The following is a 20570-nucleotide window of genomic DNA, read 5'->3' on the forward strand; positions in this document are numbered from 1 at the left end:
TTGATTTTTACATGAAAAAATTGCCAGAGTTTACACTTCCAAGTGTGTTTCCTCCCCCAGTTACGAAGAGAGAGCCTCACCTCTGGGAGTCTCACAGTGTGAAGGATAGACACAAGGCAAGGTGGTTTGGCAGATCCTCAGGAAGCTGACAAGTTAGGAGGGTTTATGAAAGCTAGGAAAAATAGTAACTGATTTTTTTCTTTAATTTAATTTAGTTTTCAACAGATGCACTTATTGTGAAACAATTGCTCCTTTTTTTGTAGTGAGATTTAAAGGTCAGAAAAACTGTTTCCTTTTCAAATAGAATAGAGGCACTTGAATACTACTAATGCCATAACCTACATTTATCCAATTATACGTTTCATTGAGGGGTTGGCTAGAATCCAGAAGCAGTAGTTGGAATGAAAGGCTCCCTGTCATTTATGTCTATGTGAAATAGTTCACTACTTGCAGTTGAATCTGCAATACCTCTTATGCTTAAAAAAACCCCAGAAAACTGGAATATTCTGGAGTGTGCAATAACTTGCGGAGTGTTAAAGTGCATGAACAATTTTGCTGTGTAGGCAGGTATTCTGTATTCAGAACGTTTTTCCCCTTAAAAATCTGCTGTTTTCTTGTGGAAATGCTGATCTGTGCCATTGTTTTCTTATTGTTTGCTTTGTGTATTTGGTATGCATAGTTTTGGTGGGAAGGGCATTGCCCTAGGCATTCTACCCTAATTTTACAATAACACTAAAATGGTCTCTCCATACACATTTTGTGAGCAGAGCTATCAAGGGACAAGGACACAGAGTCTAAGCAGCCCTCAGTTTAGCTTTGTATGTTTTGCCTAGGCTAGCAGTTCTTCACTTTGAAAGTAGGTGAAGAATGAAAGACAAATGATGTCTGGGCTGCCTGGAATTTGTTAGAATTTGAAAATCCAAATTTCTCTGATACTTGTCTAATTTTATGGATTTCCTGTGGCAGATTTTATCTTTAAGACTTCTTGCCAAGCAGTTTTTAAAATGAGTTCTCTTCCTCTTGTTGTAACTCTGCTTAAATATTCATACAACTTTGTGCACCTGTTTTTTCTCTTTGGAAAAGGTGAGAAGAGCTAGAACTCCCCTTGTGGATACTTGAAGATGCTTACCTCTGCAATCTCAACAGTCCTTTCCAAAACGAATTTATATTGAAAATCTACCAATTACTGTGGACTTCCCTGCAAAAATCATGGCAGTATCAGTAAAAAATGCATTATTGTCATTAAGATGCAGATCTTTCTACGCTTATCTCAGTCATTATCTCTTTATCTATATCATAGATTTGAATACCTACTGGTTAAACTGCTACACCTGTTGAATACAAGTTTGATGCAGATGACCACTTTAAAACTTAAGGTGCTGCATTTGTACGGGCTCTGGGAAGACTGTGTTGTGGAAGGAAAACATTGTGTTCTCTACAATAGCATGAAATTAAAAGATTACCTATGCAAAAATAGGCCAAATACTTGGCCAATACCAAGTAATTCTAGAAGTGGCATGCATTGGTTGGTACACTTACATGTTCCACTGATGAGTCTCCAGGGAGGCTGGGAACAGCAAATTTCCCACAGGCTTCTCTGCTCTGTGAAGTGTGGCCATCCTCCATGTTCATCCTGTTTAGTTTTCCTTTAGTAGCTGTTTCTTTGACAAGTAAAGGCCTGACTTACCTCAACTATAGCTCCTTCTTGTGTCGTACTGTATTCACACCCACCAAGCAAAAAGTGGTGTGAATTAAGTGACTTAAGCTATGGGTTAACACAAAGCATATGGCTTGCCTTTTTTATTCTAATGACAAGAAAAGCTATATAAAGGCATGCAATAAATTAGCATGAAAGTTTGGCATGGCTCAGACAAGATCATTGGAATGGGCTGCAAAGCCTGTCTTCTGCACAACAGCAGCAGTTCTCTGTTTAAAACTTTTGGTTAGACCTACATATATCCATATATTGATATGTTCAGCTATAAATACGTGCTCAGAAAACTGGTTGGCTTTAAGGTATCTCCTTCTTCCTGCAAGTAAACGAAGAGATTTCTCCAGGTTGTAACCATCCTTTTTTTTTTTTTTTTCTTGTAGTTCCATCTTCTCAGTGTCCTTTGGAGGCCAGAAGAGTTAAGAGACCAAACCTGCAGGTCATATGGTACTGCAGGCTCAGGTAAAATCAGATGGGTTACATTGACAGTGCGCTCTCACTACCCCACCTCATTCCAGAGAAGTCAAGCAGACAGTCCTGTAAGTGATGAGGGCAGAAATTCCTTCTCTCTCATCACAGGCCAGGAGTTCTTTCTTTGCTCCTTGTTCTCAGTGGGAAAAAATTAAATATACAGGACTACCCTCAAAAGTGTAGTCACACAGGAGTCTTCATCCTCAGGAAAAGAAGATGTAAAGATTTATTTTCTACACCTGCAGGACCCCCTAACTGCACTTCTTATGTGGGTTTCTAGCACTCCTGTTACAGCACCTGCCTTTGCTAAGGGGTGCACAAGACAAGATGCTGCTGCAAGTAGAGATCAAGGAACCAGTCTTGACCTTTAGTTTTAGCAGCATGTTCTAGAGGTTGATTGAGGGCCCTGGCATCAGCTCTTTGATCACACTAGCAGTTTCAGTCTTGAGAGTCTGATGCACCAGCCCCTGCAAATAGCCAATATAATGCTCTTTTCATGTGAAAGGGGGCAGGCCTGGCTGGGCATGACTGCAGTCACTCCAAGACTGGTTTGTGGCTGCATCAAGGGCAGCCCAGCTTTAGAAGTCTTCAAGGAAAGCCTTCAGAATTAAACATGCCAGCTACCTGTGCTGTGTGACTGCAGCAGTGCCTTCAGGTGGGGCAGCAGGTAGGTGTAGGGTAGCAGCTCAGGTACACTCCCCCCAGCATAGCTGTATTGGAGACTGCAGAGAAAATCTTGCATTGAAGTCAAATTTTACACAAATAATACATCAGTGATCCAGAGATGTATTACAAAACATTAATAAAACCAGAGCACAAAGGTATAAATATAAATGTCCTTGGTGGTTTATTGTTCTTTGTATGTAAGATGCTTTATTGTACAACTTACACAACTTTAGAATGGAAAAATGGTTAAAAATGTTTACAAAAAAAAGCATGTTCTTAGAAAATTATGCTAGCAAAAACATCGGGAGGAGGGAAGCAAAAAAATCTTCAGTGTGCAAACTTTTTATAAAAATAGAAATACTAACTCTACAGGTAGCATTTCATGATAAATTATTTAAATAGCCTATCTACACAATTATGTGATTAACTATTACAATGGCAATGAGAAAAATAATTTATAAAAATACAAGCAATGGTATACAAGATGACAGGAAAAAATATAATACAACATTAGAAATTGTATTTGACTTTTTTTTTCCAATGCCATTTCCTTTCTGGGAATACATTTTCTGCAAAGAAATTTTAACTATATACAGCATTAACTTTTTAGTACTACAGTAGCTTTAAAGTTTGTTAGACATTTGAACTCTGCTTGCTCCAAAGGTTTTTCTCAGTCACACAACAATGAGGTAATATTTGTACGTAAAACTTTCACCATGTTCATTTCTTTTCATTTTTTGAAAAGACAAGGAAATATTATAGGTATAAGGATGCTACCCCTTCTGTTGGGGTAGACAATCTTTAAATGTACATCAAGGCCTCTCCCTCTTTTGCAAGGAGCTCCTGAAATTGTCTAGTCTGTGTTGAATTCCTTCTTTTGTAGCTGGACATCACTGGTTTCAAACTGAGCATGCAGTAGCCCAGAGAGCCCTTTAAATGGTTATTGAGGGCTGTCCTTGTGCCTCTCGCTGCAATCTCCTCAGAGCAGCTATCCTGGCTCTGGGTTAGACCAGTGGTAAAGAATCACAGGTGTGTCCCAGCACTAGAGAGCACTGAGAGGGTGAATGGCATTTTCTCACCCCTAGTGCTATGGATGGGACAGAAACTGCTACCATCTAAAGGGACTTGAATTTTAGCACTGCAGAATAGTTGCCTGCCAAGCTACCAGCTGCCTTGCACAAAGAAAGGAAAAACCAACATTGAGCTCAGACTGAGAAAAACAAATATCCCTTTGCCCACACCCTCACTTTTCCTTGCGCCTCAAAGCCTTAATGGGAAAATTGCTCTTTGTAACAAATACATCACCACTATCTGCTCCAGACAAGATTTTTTTCTCAACTAAACCCTCTCTAGTTTCAGTATAGAACAGAGATAATAAATAATCTGTATTTACAATCTTACAGTCATGAAGACTTGTAACAATGATTAGGTGGATAGTCTTGACGCATTTCTTGTTGTTTTAATCAATAATCCCTCAGTCATTATAACATCAAGAATAGGCAAAAATAAATATTTTACAATTTTATCTACAGGCCCCTTTTCCTCCCCTCTAAAGAAGCGAGGGGTTTAAAACATCTATGGCATGTAGAAAAGGAATGTTTTCATTACATTATTTTTGTGCCTCTTTAACCATAAAAAGTGAAGCATGTGCTGGTTTCCTGAAGGACAGCACAGTGCTAGCTGAGATGGTGGTGCTTTCTTGCACCAGGTCTGAAAGAACACATTTGAAGGTAAGCAAGACCTGCATCTAAATCAGGAAAAAACAGAATCTAATCATAAATCCCAGTTCTCCCCAAGCTGTTGTGATCCAGTGTACTAGTTTTTATCATCCTTCCCCCCTGCCACAACAGAAATCAGTTTTAGGATATCTGTTTTGTCCTGTACAGCAGCTGATCTAGCTCACAACAAATAGAGTAATTAATAATAGTATGTTTTTATCTGCAAGGTATGACATAGAAAACAGTAATTTCTCCAGGTTAAATGGATGTAAACCAAATTGGCATGGCCTTCCTTAAAAAAAAATTCTCTACCCCATAAAGAAAAAAGAAAGACCTAGAGTTCCCCCTCCCACCCAAACCCCCTCTTCCACACACAATGAAAGGTCTTCAGTTTAAGTAGTCCACAGCACATCCAAAGATGTTCTTTTACAAAATGCTACTCCATGGGACCTCCAGTCAGAGAGGCAGTGACACTGCACTGTGATAAACAGCGAAAAAATGTCTTTCCTACTGAAAGAAGTGTGCTTGTTCAGTGACGACAATTCTCATTTGCAAGACACATTTGTTTCCTTCCACTTCAGCAGAGGTCAGATACCAAGTATGTTCTCACTTTCATTCTCTCAAAAGCATTCTCTTGAGGCAGGTCATGTGTTTCGAGTCCACATTTATGCAGAAAGAAGAAAGGAAGGAATAATATAATGGTCCCAGGATTTGTAAGGCTAAACATTTCAAAAGGTGCAATTACCAGCATTTTTAAATAGTCTCTGAATCCAACAATCTTGTGATTATGAATCTGTGAAAAAAAGAAAAGATAAACTTAAATATTTCTGTGTACTATGCATGATTATGTCCAAGTCATTAATGCCCAGAGCCATTTGTAGAAAAAATTGAAAGTACTTTCAGTTAGGTACTTCCTTGAGTTAGACTTCATAATCCAGTCTATGTAACCATTACATAACTAAGTGACAATTTCAGAAGATTAGGACAGCTGGAACTAGTTGTATGCATTTACCTCCACTGAACTTCAAGTCTGCAATATATGGACAATCTTCTTACTTTTAGACAAATCAGCTTTTTACTTGCTGAAGTCAATATATTGCATTTCTACCATAGATTTTATCAGATCTGCTCATTCATTCTAGTCAGCACTTCAAAGAATATTCAAAATATATTTATTTTCTGGAACGCAACATGGATTTCTGATACTTTGAAATAACACAATAGAAATACACTTAGATTTTATATATTTAAATTTTTAACTGTAAAGCGTTTATCAAGGTGTCCTGTTTCTGCCTGCAGAACTTGTTCAAACCTGAACCATGAAAGATTACAGTAGAACTTTCCTTCTTGGCTCTTATGTCTTGAGCTTTCTTGAACCAACTAATTTGTATATGATCTCTTAAATGCAATGTCATCCTTACCTCTGCATTCATATTTAAGGTCTGAGAAGAACACCATTTCTTGAGAGAAGACAAATAATCCTAGCCGACCACCAGCATAGGTTTTATCGTAGATTGGTCCTGAGTCTGCCATGATTTTCTTCCCTTCATACATTACAACCCTATAAAGAGACAATAGCTCAGTCATCTCTGACAAGGTCCTGTGAGGTTCATCTTCACACTCACTTTTCCTGTGATATTTACTTCAGATAAAAGGATGATGCTCACCTGATGTAGCCGGTCTTTGGCCTATGGCTAAGTCGCCATCTGTATGCAGTGAAGTCCTTCCAGCCTATGTGACGGGGATCATGCCACAAAGTTCTCACCTATGAAAGAATATTATTTTATAAACCAAAGGCACAGAGATAACACAGCAATTATTTTGACATGAAGGTGTTTTGTTATTAAAGGCTACAACTAAGTCATTAGGCTCTGTAATAGCCTAAAGACAGAAATAACAGAAATCAACTGCATTTAAATTTACTTTTTAAATACGTAAATTTGAAGCTACAGCACAATTCCAGAAACAATTGATTCACTGCTGCTGGAAAGCCTGTCTGCAGCATGCAATCCTGTTAATTGTATACAATATTTTGCTTGATTAGGAAAAATGACAAAGTTATTGGTCTTTGCCAAGAAGCCAGCATGGTCAGCATGTACAGCCACCCTCTAAGTGTCTAATTTGCTGGAAGAACAGCCTGCCTTATGCAGAAGAGTGTGTTATTACACTGGAGTACTCATCATGTTTAGAGTACTTCAGCATGTAGTAAGTGCCACCCTTACCTGGCCAGGAGTGTTTCCTGTGTGCCACAGAGCATTACGTAGGTGTTCTCCAGGACCAGTGGTGGAATTCACAACTTTGATGGAGAGACCTGAATAGCCTTGAGCTTTGGTTGGTGTGGAGTCCCAGTAAGACTGGGTGATCTGCTTCCACATGACAACATAGAAACGACTGCTAGATTGGTAGCCAAATACAAAGCCAGCATAATCATCATCCCTTTCTGTATTGATAAAGAAGGTACCACTGAAGTCCACAGCATTGAATTCATCAAAACCTGTGGGGACAATAAAGAAGAAAGTTTTAGGTGCTACTTTTTAACAAATCTTAATCAACTCAATAGTTACTCAGGTTCTCTTCCTCTTCCCCACCCCAATTAAAAAAAAGAACAAAACAACTCCCCACCCCCACCAACAAACAAAATATCAAACCACCCCAAACAACATTGCCTGTTAAATTTTTCCTCTTACCAACTGCAAGGCCAGGGTCACAGTTGACTGTTTGAACCAGTTCTTTACCCTGGTGACGAACAACCCAGTTTGGATCATTTTGGGATGTTCCTTTGGGATCCAGGGGAATCATCTGAAATTTTCGGAAATCAGTCTCACTAATTTCCACATTTTCAGGGCAGATATCATCAATGTCTGGCACACTGTCTTGGTCAAAGTCATCTTTGCAAGCATCTCCACGTCCATCACCTGTAAGATAAAAGTAATTTTACCATTATATTACCACCACTGTTTGTTTCTGAGCCTTACAGCTTGGGAGCTGAAGTTTGAATTGCAGACCTCTGACTGCCCAGGTACTTGGCAGACACATGACAGAAGCCACATCAGCCACTGTAAAAATGCCCTATCACTCCAGCCTGATAGTGACTTAGGAGTCAGTTGATACGTGGTCATTTCTACATTGATCTTCACTCCTGAGCAGCACTATAACAATACTCTGTTTTTTTTTCTGGTACAGACATTCTGGTTTTTTGTTACTTAGTTTTGTCCAACATTAAACAATGTGAAAAACAATAGCATTAAACATTGGAAGATATTCCTAAATGTTATGATAGTTTTCTTACCATCAGAATCAGCTTGATCTGGGTTGGCAACCAATCTGCAGTTGTCTTTGTCATCAGGGATACCATCATTGTCATCATCATGGTCACAGGCATCACCTTTTCCATCCTTGTCATGGTCAGCTTGATTGGCATTGGGCACATAGGGGCAGTTATCAAGGTTATTTTGATGGCCATCCTCATCTATGTCCTGGTTGTTGTCACACTGATCACCTATGCGATCAGAATCAGTATCTTCCTACCAGATGAGGAAAAAAACACATTTAAAAAAGCCACTTAAAGAAGGCTAAGAGTCTCTGAAATAGGAGTCTTAATACATAGAATTAATTGGGATTTCTGCTTGCTTTATCAAGAGCCAAGATGGATAGAGTGGGTGGATTAATACACACTTCAAACTGCCTGTGCTAAGTGGTTTTATGCTACTTTAATCTTGTTCTGTTTTTAATTTGAATTCACAGCATCAGAAAGCAGTGTGACAATCAGCTATCTTGTGCCTTTGTCACTTGCATCTTCTGTCACTAGTCCATCATACTGGATGCGGGGTAGTTTATCTCCTACCTTCCCTGGCAGCGATGTGGTTCCAAGGGCCAAATCAGGGTTGGATTACTCTGTACCTTGTCAGTAGAGACTGTAACATTAAAACAGTCTACCAATGCTTGGTGTTACATCTTCTACACCACAACTTAATTTTTTCTATCATAAATGCTCTTCATGCCCTCTGATTCATCAGTCAAGACAATTGTTCTCATGGCGGTCACCGACTGCGTTAACTAACTAGAGTGCTTGCTGATCACATATTTTAGCCAGTCATTTGCATAATCAGCTTCTGAACTAAGATAATCCCATCATCCCTGAGGTTTCCTCACATTTAGCCTAGCAGTCTTGAGAACACAGGTGGATGACCCTGGTGTAGACAGAAGGCATACCACACACTGTTGGATTAGCTACTAATTCTGGCACTTGAAATCTAATATCTCCACTTCTAGAACTTGATCAGGATAGTGTTTCGAAATCCATAAGAGTCCTATATTAAGATTTCAAAGTCACAAGAGAAAGGAGCTGCCTCAAAGGATCTTCAGGCAATTCCCTCCCTTAAGTGGGGAACTAGTAAAGCAAGTGACAACGACAAAGACATTTTACATCACCTGTTTAAATCCTTCAAGTAACACTGCTTTTAGGATACATGGCCACACTACATGCCACTAATTTGCAACAGCTTTTCTAACCCTTCAAACATTCCAGTTATGTCCCTGCAACTATTAAACTTAGTCTTTTAACTGACAGGATGTCACAGGCTTTATGTACTGCCTTCAGTTTTTGAATCAGTAAGTTATCTGAGAGTCTGGATCCCCCAGGATTTTTATGAAGGTGAATTTTAGAAGTGTCAGAATATGCCTTTTTCTTGGGGAAAAGCAACCTGTGCTGCCTTCTACTTACTGCTAGAAAAGTTATCTTCTGAAATGCAGTTAGCTTCAAGCTTAGGGACAAAGTTTAAAGGACACCTTTGTGTCTAAGTGAGCACAGCACTACAGGCTAAGAAGAGAGTAGTTCCACAATGCTCCCAAAGTATTTCATATTCTCACTGTGAGGATCACCACAACTGACAAACCTAAGAAAGGTTTAGGCAACAAGACATGCAGTAGTCTCACAGATCTTCACTACAGCTGCTTTTCAGAAAATACCTAGCAGCTGTTCAATCTCTTTATTTGATAAACACGCCATTTGGGAAAGTAGTAAGAATGATTTGTGACAAGTCAAATTTCAGGTGTAACCTGTTCAAATATCTTTTATAACACACAACATGCTATATTTTTTAGCACACCAGTCCTCTACTTACATAATTCAAATCCCTTACCTGGTCAGGGTTATGTTCCAGTGGACAGTTATCACACTGATCTCCAACACCATCCAAGTCTGTATCCCTCTGGTCTACATTGTAGACATACTGGCAGTTGTCCCTTTCATTAAGCACCCCTGTAAGAGTTTATGAATGAAAGTCAGACAACTAAATGCTGCAAAGGACTGTATAAAGCCACCACACAATTCTTGATGCCTATTTAAAAGCATTTGGAGCAGCATTTAAAAGCTTTGAAACAAGACTCATCACTAGCTCTGCCACACACTTCTGCTCCTACTGCCTTGTGAGAGTGGAGTTAGAACTGAACTGTGCCAAAATATATGTATTCCAAAGTGAATTTCCATTAGCCCTAACTGTTCCTTCAATAGCCTTCATGTCCTGAAACCACCATAAGGGAACTTTTGTGTGTTCAGGGATGAAATTTTTGGTAGGCAATCAGGATTACATTGAATTCATGGCTGATTAGAAAGCCATCTAAAGGAGCGATTAGAGGTACCTACCATCTCCATCAATATCTATTGCACATGCATCTCCTTCTCCATTGTTGTCAGTGTCAGTTTGATCAGGGTTGTGATTGTAGGGACAGTTGTCACAGCGGTCACCAACATCATCCCTGTCATAGTCATACTGCTGTGGGTTGTAGATGAATGGACAGTTGTCCTGCAAAAGTGAGAAAAGTCAGGTTTTAAAAAGAGTCAAATTAAAGCTTTAACCAGATTCTGCTTATGCTATATGAAAGAACAAGTGAAAGGTGGGGACACAGTTAAAACTCAGATGCTACTATCTCAAAACACTCCGTTGTTGGCATGAGTGTATGAATGGCTGAATGAAAAACAAAAATTCACTTCCAAAGCTCAAACAGCTGCAGAAAGTTTGTGTGCATAGTTATGCATATCTAAGGTTTCTAGGCTAGCTGTCAGTGCCAGCAATTTCCTACGGTCCTCTCAAGATTAAGGTTAGAAGTTAGACCCCAGCTATGGGAAGGGGAATGGGAAAGCCACATTCTCAAAGGCTGTTCTTTTCTGTTTCCTTACCCGGTCATCAGGAATGCCATCATCATCATCATCATTGTCACAGGCATCACCAATCCCATCCTTATCATAGTCTTCCTGCCCTGAGTTAGGCAGATTAGGGCAGTTATCCTACAAAGAAAGAAGTAGACAGAGGTGTTCACTCTTGGTATTATTCCAATATGGATTTGAGCAGATAAAATCTAATCATTAGGCAAAACTGTAACACCTCAATCAGGTAGGAGCAACCTTGCTGTAATTCTCTCCATTTAAGGCAGTCATTGCAGTGATAAGTCTTAGAAAGCCACAGTTAAATATTTTTTAAAATAGAGTCTGGGTTGATTTTGAGAATCTCACCCTACTTTTCTTCCCTTAGAGATTGCTATCAGAACAAAGCTGATATAGGTATGGGCTAAACAAGAATCTTCCTAGAACATTTACAACAATCAGGCTTCATTTTTTCCCATATAACAAGAATAAAGAAATACAGCAAGAGCCTCCTAGCAATGCCTTGACAATACTATCCCTACACCTTCTCTATCCCTAAAAGGTTATTTGCAGAGAGAACAGTCTAATAGCTTAGTCTGTTATAATGGCAGATGGTAAAAGAGGATAAACTTACCTTTTTACAGTGGTAAGTAGCATTGGCAACACAAACCAGGTTCTCATTTGGCCATCCATCCAAGTCAGTATCTTCTCCACAGATTATGCCATTGCCAGCATAGCCTGGTTTACATTCACAGCGATACATGGGGTCACTGAAGTGGCCAAGGTAATTGCATTTGGCATTCTTGTTGCAGTCATGTGTTCCATCTGTGCATGGATTACGTGGCTTGCAGACCTAGGAGACCACACAGAAATGAAACCCACTGAAAACATTGTTTTACCCCTCACTTTTCCCCAAGAGATTCAAATACATCCTAATCAATCAGGAGAAAAAAAAAAAAAAAAAGCCTCTTTCTTCTGGTCCTTGACTCCAGTACCAGTCTTAGCACTTATTCTTTTTTTTGTTCAACCCTTATGTATTATCAAATGGAACCAAGCACTAAGATATCTGAGGCACATACTGTTGTATCATTAGTGAATACTGATTTACTCCTGAATTACTCCTAAAATTATGTGTAATTTCCTCTGAACCCTCCATGGCAGAGGGTTAATGCTTCTTCTGTTCTGAAGCACAGAAGGTGGTCTTTTATTAAATGCTCTACGTCTTTTTTGCCCAAAACACATAGGTGTCTTCTGGTTTTTAGAAACTTTGTGAGATTTTGTAGCCCAGAACAACTCTAAAATTGACAATACCTGTTTGTTAGTCATGGCATCCTCAACACTGCGGCCGAAAGGCTGTGTTCCAGTGAAACGCGGTGGACAAGGCAGACAGTTGTACCCAGGTTCAGTATTCTCACACCTGTGCACTCCATTGAAGACAAAACAGGCATCAGGAACTTCTTTGCACTGAAATAAGAGTTTGAGACAAAGGAGAACAACAGTTAGCATTATAAAACAATGATTCTATTATTCCTTTCTGTTTTTTTTTTCATTCCCTTTCAAGGAGCAAACTATAGTATTCTTACCTCATCAATATCTTGGCAGTGAATACCATCACCATGGTAGCCAGCAGGACAGGCACCACACTTCCAGGAACCATCAGGGGCACTGGTGCACGTAGCCCCCGCAAAGCAGGGATTAGACAGACACCCATCTGTGAAACAAGTGAGGAAATGTTATAATACAGGATGCTTTACCATGCTGCTACAGTACTGTATTTGGCTGATATTCTGGTTGAGAATTCTAGCACTTGAGGTTTGCAGACTCCACATTGGTATTTTAAAGATTATCAACAACTTTCAGATGTTTATGAGCAAATGGACACTCACCAATTGGACAGTCCTGTTTGTTGCAGACCTGAGTCCCTCTAGCTTCACCTACACAAGCCTTCCCACCATACTGAGGCTCAGGATTATTGCAGAGACGGCTTCGCTTCTGAAGTCCTCCTCCACATGTCACTGTGCAAGCATCCCATGGAGACCATGGTCCCCAGTTGCCGTTAACTAAAGGGGGGAAAAGTTACAAAATATGTATAGCTTTAAATTCAATGCTACAACTAGTGTCTATCTGACTAAGGACTTTACTTTTGTAGTGAGAGCAGCTCAGACATTGTTCTGACATAAATGACAGAATTAATGGACTCCATGGAAGAGGCATAAAAACAGTTTGATCAGAAACTAACCTGTGAGGTTTCATGGAGCCCACCCCTATGTTTAAAGAGAGAATACTAGAACAAGCTTACTTAGTAACTGCTCAGGACATTCAATATTTAAGTTACCAATTAGTAGCTACCACCAGGACACACTTACTTGGGCAAGGATCTTTCTGGCAGGCTTTGTTTTCTCTTGCTTCACCCTCACAAGGTTTGCCATTCAGCTGTGGTACTGGAGAGTTGCAAAGCCGAATTCTAGTGATGATGCCCGTTCCACAAGTGACGGAACATGATGACCATGGCGACCAGTGACTCCAGCCACCGTCCTGTTTAACTACAAGAGAGATTTCTGTTATTCATAGTTTCTAAAGACTTCAGCTGTGCAGCACCTAGGACACAGCCAGTACCAGGACTGTACCAAAGACTCCATGTGGATAGCCTCCTGACTGTCACAGATCAAGTTTTGCAACTACAGAAATTTCACACCTAAACTGGCATCACATTTAGTCCTGGGAGCAGTGCCCAAACGTGCCTGTTTACTGCATTAACTATCTGCTCCCCTCTACTTTGTTCATACAAGCCCTTAAACCTAGAAGCCAAGCATCCATGCCAGTGGCAGACCTACATGGTGATCTTTGCTTTTAACATCCAGCCAATAAAAGCGTCCTCTGTTTTACTACCAGCATGCATAGATTAAGTACTTACATCTCTTATCACACTCCTGAAGGTGGCAAGTCCGAGTCTGTACAGAAGAGCCTTCACAGCGGTTATTGAGGCTGTCACAGGAGCGGCCTCTCTGCTGAATCCCATTACCACAGGTGACAGAACACGAGGTCCATTCAGACCAAGGAGACCATCCATCATCTGCATAGTCGCTAGCTGCAGAGAGATACAGCTCTGAATAAGACTCCAGGTACATGCTTTTCCAAATCTTTTCTCCCTCCCCTCTCTCCGCAAAAAAAGACACAACTGCCCTCAGAAGTCACACGCACCTTCTTTCTTTGTATGAGATAAAGGCCATGAACTCAAACATTTCAGTATGTTGCATATTGTAGAAAAATATTTGAACATGTATCATGTAAGTGATTAGCCTCAAAGACACATCAGATGAACCTACTTCAGAAGCACAAGGTTACCCTTGGATATCCAGTTCCGGTATACTGCAGAGCAGCATGTGTCTAGTTAGACATGGCCAGCTGCTACAGAACTGTCAAAATATTAAGTACTTACGCCAGCACCGAGGGCAGCACTCCCCGTCAGGCACGGTGGCATTGGAACAAGGCATGAGAGGACAGGACACTTTCCGGCATATAGTGGCAGAGTTCTATAAAGAGTTGTGAAAATTACAGTTACCAAGTGGAATATAAACAGTGTCTGGAATCTGGGTAACTAATAGAGACCTTTTCTGCAGAACTTTAAGACTCAGTAGCACATCTAAAGCAGAGACCCTTGTATTTACAGCTAATACAACCCAAGGGGTAGTCCCAGGTATTTTCAGTCAAATTTCATCTCATTTCCATTCTCACCCACTTTTTTTAGTCAAAAAGAGAAATATTTTGGTTTTGCAAAAGTTTATCAGTAGTAGCTAGAAGATGCTGGCTGAAGTAAATGACTGTTATGTGATACCCAAAGTACAAGGTCACATTGCAAAGAAATGAGAAACAATAATGAGAAGAGCCAACTTTCTTTTAAGTTAATATGGATTTAAGATGATTATATGGTAAAGATAAAATGAGTTTAGTGGACTCTGCTCAAGCACTGTGCAATCTACAACTTACACTTAGAGGTTTTTGATCTGTAAGCCAAACAGGCAGGGTAGGAACACCCACCTCCAATCTCAATAAGAGCTAAAGCTACAGTTTTGCTTCTTGAAGGTAGCAGCTTGGTCAGAAGAATGCTATCATGATTACTGTTTTAATGTCCCCAAGCAAATTACTAGATTAAGGCAATTACAGCTAACATTGAGTAAGCAGGTTGGTAGGAACAAGGCAAATGCAAACATCACAGTATCATTTGCTGACTACAAGACAAAAAAGTAGAGAGCTAAAGAAGCAGACACAGAATTTGAGTTGCCTTGTATTGCACATATACAAATATTCAACTTATTTTCTAAGGAGTGGCATGCTAGTTAACTCTCTCTTTGGTAGACTGGTACCCTAAAATGCTTTTGCTAAGGTATACTTAAATGGAACAAGCAAATAGTTTAAAGAAAACCTGAAACTGTATGTTTTGTGTATATTTACAACATTCAGCAGAAGTGAAACACAAAGCTTAAGTATTATGCCAGGTGATCCTGGGATTTAAACAGATAAACTGAAATCCAAAAGGGATTGCTGTTCCATATAATCTCTAAAAACTAACAAGACACACCTAGAAGCATTTTCTAGATAAAGAAAAACGTCACGAATTTAAGTGCCTTTACTGAGTACTAGAGTCTTTCTCTACTAAGTCAGCAGGAGGTTCAGTGAGGACAGAAGGCAGATCTAGCAAAGCTGATAGTACTATACATTTGTTCTGTTGATGTTGTCTTAGTTTACTGATGGACTTATGTAAAGAATACAGACATTCCCCAAATTATGAACTAATTATTAGCTAAAAATAAGCTATTAAGTGTCAATAGCTATATCAGAGTGATGTTTCACATGATTTTCTAGAATACTGCTGTTGACAGTATTCTGGTATGGAAAGGTATGGAAGCTACCTTTTTAGCAGAGATCTAGTAGAATGAAATAAACTGAGTAATTCTATGGCTTCCCTAGTATGCTCAGTTCTGTGTATGAGTCACTCTAACAAACAATGCCATTTAGAATTATCTGTTAATTGCAACTTATGAGTTTATATTCAGGCGATTTGTGAATGTGAGGAATCTTACCTGGCAAGTACATTCAGTGCAGCTGTCAATAGTCCACTCCTCTTTATTTTTGTGCAAGACTCCATTATGAATGCACGCTCCAGGAGTGATCTGGACTACTTTGGCAATGATTTCATTTTCTTCAGTCTTGGGGGTGAGAAGAAAAAAGAGGATATTTAGAATTTAATATTTAGAATTTTTTCACAAAAGTCAAAGTAAATTTTTTGCTGTTTACACAGGCTCTCAAGAGTCAGGTTATAATTAATTCACTAAGTGCTAGTTCATGAAAGGTACCATGAAGTTAACCATCACTCACCACTTTGCGAACTCTGTCTTGAAGTGTTGTAACCATGGACCGTAGCCCTTGCAGTTCCACAAACATATTTGTCAGTTCATCACAGGAAAATCCACAGACTGCTTGGATGTCCTTTGTTTTATGGCCTATGTAATTAGTACGGATAGCTGGGCTGGAACCATTGATGGGGTTGTCCAAAGTAATGATTGCACTAGTGGCTAAGAGAAAAAAACAAATATTAAGTAAATGCATTTTATACCACATGCATTTATCATTCCAGGTTAACACCTGCTAAACAGCTGCCACCAGATTCATTGAGGTGCCTGCAGAAATATAATCTTATTTCTTATGCAATGTGGATTTGCATGTCAGCATACTTCTGAGTTCTGTTTTAACTTGTCTTTCTAACGTAATGAAAATATCTTATTTTTAATAGGTCATTGGATTCAGAAGATTGTAAACTTACAGCTGGAGCAGCCTTTGTTCCGCAGGATAGTTTCCAGAGTTGTTCCAAACACAAACCGCACATTCTGCAGCAGACCCTGTGGACAGAGGAAGAATTACAGCCACTTGCAGCAACTGCAAGGGAAAGAAGGACCACTTGCATGACTGAAGGTCATGCAAGATCTTACAGAGCAATATCATGACAGACAGATGGAAAAGTGAAACATATTGCTCTATTCTTTTTAATGAAAACCAGCCCTGCTTCCTAACAGTCTTATCCTTGAGCATATGGACCTGGCGACTCTCCAGGCAGGAAGGAAAAAACCCATGGATTTCTGAATCTCATATAGGAAGCTGAGCAATGAAGCTGCAATTACCTGTCTGGAAGCTTCAATGCCTTCTTATTACTGTCGAAAATTCCATCCCTGCAAATCTAATGCTTTACCCTTCAAACTCCATTAGTAAAGTTTACTAGATTTAGAGGTCTTTGTTGCTATTTAGGCTCATTCAGTAGCTAATGTACTTTCAAAACATGACTGTAAATTCTAGGCAAAAATGTCTTACCTGGAAGTTGTCATTGACTCCCCCTTTGGCAATACGGAGCCTGGCACTGCTGGCCAGGTCCCTAGTGAAGATGCTCTGAATGGGGATGTCCAGTTCAGCATTCTCCATTTTCTCACACCCCACATAGAGCTGAGCTCGGTCCTCCTGCACAAACAGGGTGATATTCTTCCAATGTCCTGTAGCTAGCAAGACATCCTCTACTGACACTAACTGCTGCTTGCCATCAACAGAAAGGCTCAGGTCCAGGGAGCCTGCCTTGCCATTAGATACTAGACTGAAGACATGACCAGAGCCATCTTTCTGTTCCACGGAAAGCAGTGTGCCTCTGCTTTTCTTGGACTGCCGGAGAGTGGCCAGGAGAATGAAGCCCTTCTCAGCATGGATGGCATCTAATAAGTCTTGGAACTTGGATTCAGGGACAGCAGGGATGCGACTGGCATCTTCAATGCGGTAAGCAGGGCTGGAGGATTCTGGTCCCTTCACCAGGTACACCCCGGGGGCCCGGCGCCCGGCTCCCTTCCGCATGAAGCCAATGAGTTCAAAGAGATCGAAGACACTGTTATCATCATTCCTGGACTCTGCAGAGAGATCAGGACAAGCATCATGAGAAAAGAACAAGAGGCTGAGTAGGTGCAAATCTCCCAGCATTACTTAACATTTTGGCTCCTGGCGCACATCCTGCAAGGCACAGTGCCTCACATCAGAGCACAGACAGTAGCTCCGATGGTGCAGCAGTCCCACCAGGAGCTGCTGTGCAGCAGTACATGTGCATTCTTGTACAGGAGCCAGTCGGCGCAGGAGTGCCAGGTACCCGCTGACTGACACACAAAGGTAGCAGCCATTCTGGCACCTCATTACACTCTAGCAGCACAGAAATAGACAGCAAAGCCCAGACTGCAATATTCGTATGCTAGAACATGGCAAAGTGAGTTTGCATAATCCAGCTGAGTGACAGCAGCACAGTAGAGGCTTCTCTATGGCACCAAGACGGCAGCCTACTACCCCATTCCTTCTTCAGCCAGTTCCTACATCGTGTTCCTCCTTTCCTCTGCTCAGCGCAGAAGCAGACAAGCTACACGTTCGAGTTCTGGAGACTCTGCATTCCTACTTCTGAAAGTTACACAAATTCCACACCAGAGAGAAGTTTCCTGTTCTCAACTAGCTGATGCTCAGGTTAAAACGTTTTTGTTCATTGAGACCTTTGGAGCTCTCTACCACCGAGCACAACTTCATCCGCCTACAACGGCACCAAAGTATTTTATTTTTGTGTCCCGCTTCCCTGATTGTCCCGGGTATCAGCACAGAGCTGCCCTTACCTGCAGTTCGCTTGGTCTCGGAGCCGCCGAGCACGAAGAGAAGGAGGCAGAGAGCAGTCGCTGGCCCCATGGCAAATGTCCGTCTCTGAACCAGCCTGGGGACACACACGAGGAAGGTCACCGCGCTGCCGTCGCACCACGACCGGCGCCAGCGCGGCTCCCGCAGGCAGAGAGGCTGCGCCGCGGGGACGGTGCAGGTGTCCCCGGCCGCCCTCGGACGGGACAGCGAGCGCGGCGTGGACCGCTTCAGCACTTACCTGCGGGAAGAGCGATGCGGGCGGTCAGCGCCAGCCTCTGGGTACCGGCGACCAATATCCGCGGGCGGCCCCGACTGTCCCGGCGCGGGAGGGCGAGCAGCGGCTGGCAGCTGTGGCGGCGCTGCCGGGACTCTGCGGGCGCCGGCCGCCGCGCGCGGCTATAAAGGGATGGCTCGCATTCCTGGGCGCACGGCGGGCCAATCGGCGGCGGCGGGGCAGGAAGCGGGAGGCGGGAGCCGGGTGGCTCCGGGGCCAGGGACAACTTTCCGCAGGGGCCGGGGGGCGGGGGCGGGAGCGCCCCGCGGGCCGGGGGAACGGGCGGACGCGGAGCCGCTCCCGCCCGGCCGCGCCGCGAGGGGGCGCTGCTCCCTCGGGGCGTCCCTCACGCCCGCCCGCGGGGTCCGGCTCCCGTGGCCTTCCCCGCCGGCAGCGGGAGCCGCGGCGAGGCGCCGGGGGCCCTCGCTCCCCCAGCCGGCCGTGAACCCCGCCTGGCACCCGCTCCCGCCTGCCCCGCCGCCCTCTCGGCGTCCCGGCCCTGCCCTTAGGCCCCGGGGCCGGCCACGAGCAGAGGCGCAGGGGGGGCGCTGGGGGCGCGTCCCGCCGCCGGCACCTGGCGGGGCCCTGGAGGAGAGGTGCGCCCAGACGCCGCTGCCTCCGGCTGTCCTGAGGCGCCGGTGAAAGCATCCTTCACTTAATTAACCCAATTCGCTTAATGAGACCTTCTCTGCCTGCCCGCTGGTTCCAATACACAGCACACAGGACACTGGGTTCACAAAAAGGGAATAACGTGAATTCCCGTTAGCCCTTCCTGCCCAGCCTTGGGAGAGCCGGGCCCTGTGGGGTAAGAGAGGAGAGAGGACGGCAGACTGGAGGAGCGGGGACCTGCTGCCTCCTGTGCGCTCCATCTCTCCTTGTCACTGGAGGAAGGTGTGTGTGGGGATGACCCTCAAACAACTTGGCCTTAGGAATGAAATTACTATTACTATACTGCAGCTGAGACTCTCAGCTTTGTTTAATGAATAAAATAACTAACACTACTTCAGCTAAGAATTTCCCGTGTAATATGAATTCCAGGTAACAGGAAATCTAAAGGTTAAAAAGGTAGGTTCCCTACATCATACTGTATTCTGAATGACTAAAAGTGACTTGGGCGTGTGAAACGGCTTTGAAGTAATCAAATTCCAAAAATGGTTAATTCCTCTGCATTCCCTGGCCTTTGTATGCTTGGCATGTGCTCGTGTGGAAAGTGGAGTGTCAGTGAACGAGAAGGACCTAGTCAGGCAATTGCGTGTGTGGTGAGGGAAAATTGGAGCAAGCAGTGACTGAGTTGGACTCTGAACTGTGTAAAATGCATCCGACAATTGTGCTGGCTAACGAGGAGGAATTACTGCACTACGGATTATCCTAGGAAATGCTCTGGGAAATTATCAACCCAAAGAATGACATAGATGCAGAATTGTGTGTATTAGGGCAAAGCCAAAATTTTTGTCTTCCTTTTTAACTCAGAAGATAGAGTATACCATCCAAAGTATGCCTCTTTACTGCACAGTGATTCATAGAAGAAAAACCTCAAGTGTCTCAAGATAAAGAATTGAGAGAGAAGAGAAATTATGGTGATAATGAGAGCCCTGTCAGTGAAAAAAAATCCCTAAAAGATCAGCAAGAGAGAGAGCATGCAAGATACACAGACTGCTCTAACCTGGACAGGTTTAATGTCTTATGCTAGTTGAGAAAATTTTTCTCCCTTCTTGCAGTTAGTATTTTCAGCAGAAATCTGAGAGCATAGTGAATGTATTATCATATATCACAGAGTATTTAGCTTCTGTAAGCACAGTGGTACAAGAAAGAGCAGCTTATCTGTTCACTGTTTTCTGGATAAGGAATTGGTTGGACGGTCACATCCACAGGATGGTGGTTAAGGGCTCA

At 42.3% G+C, this 20570-nt stretch overlaps 1 protein-coding gene across 1 annotated transcript; it reads right to left on the minus strand.

Moving 5' to 3' along the window:
- Nucleotides 1-3012: 3012 nt before the first annotated feature.
- Nucleotides 3013-18770, minus strand: THBS1 (thrombospondin 1). Its single transcript, XM_058853323.1, has 22 exons — nucleotides 18645-18770; nucleotides 18388-18482; nucleotides 17072-17649; nucleotides 16530-16605; nucleotides 16085-16281; nucleotides 15790-15915; nucleotides 14148-14241; nucleotides 13623-13796; nucleotides 13075-13251; nucleotides 12595-12768; nucleotides 12292-12419; nucleotides 12020-12172; nucleotides 11343-11561; nucleotides 10745-10852; nucleotides 10211-10370; nucleotides 9708-9826; nucleotides 7856-8090; nucleotides 7254-7481; nucleotides 6789-7060; nucleotides 6234-6331; nucleotides 5988-6127; nucleotides 3013-5359 (listed from the first exon to the last, which is right to left on the minus strand). The coding sequence occupies exons 2-22, from the start codon at nucleotides 18455-18457 to the stop codon at nucleotides 5352-5354; spliced, it is 3534 nt and encodes a 1177-aa protein (XP_058709306.1). The 5' UTR covers nucleotides 18458-18482; nucleotides 18645-18770; the 3' UTR covers nucleotides 3013-5351.
- Between the last annotated feature and the right edge of the window lie 1800 nt (nucleotides 18771-20570).

Source organism: Poecile atricapillus, chromosome 1 (assembly GCF_030490865.1).
Source record: "Poecile atricapillus isolate bPoeAtr1 chromosome 1, bPoeAtr1.hap1, whole genome shotgun sequence".
NCBI classification, from domain to species: Eukaryota; Metazoa; Chordata; class Aves; order Passeriformes; family Paridae; genus Poecile; species Poecile atricapillus.

Bases quoted from the DNA above. Each gene is read 5' to 3' on its own strand.
- THBS1 (XM_058853323.1), bottom strand. From the start codon at position 18,457: ATGGGGCCAGCGACTGCTCTCTGCCTCCTTCTCTTCGTGCTCGGCGGC. The intron at 15,916-16,084 runs GTGAGTGATGGT...CTCACCCCCAAG, and splicing joins AAGACAGAGTTCGCAAAGTG to ACTGAAGAAAATGAAATCAT. The intron at 14,242-15,789 runs GTAAGATTCCTC...AACTCTTTATAG, and splicing joins GCACTGAATGTACTTGCCAG to AACTCTGCCACTATATGCCG.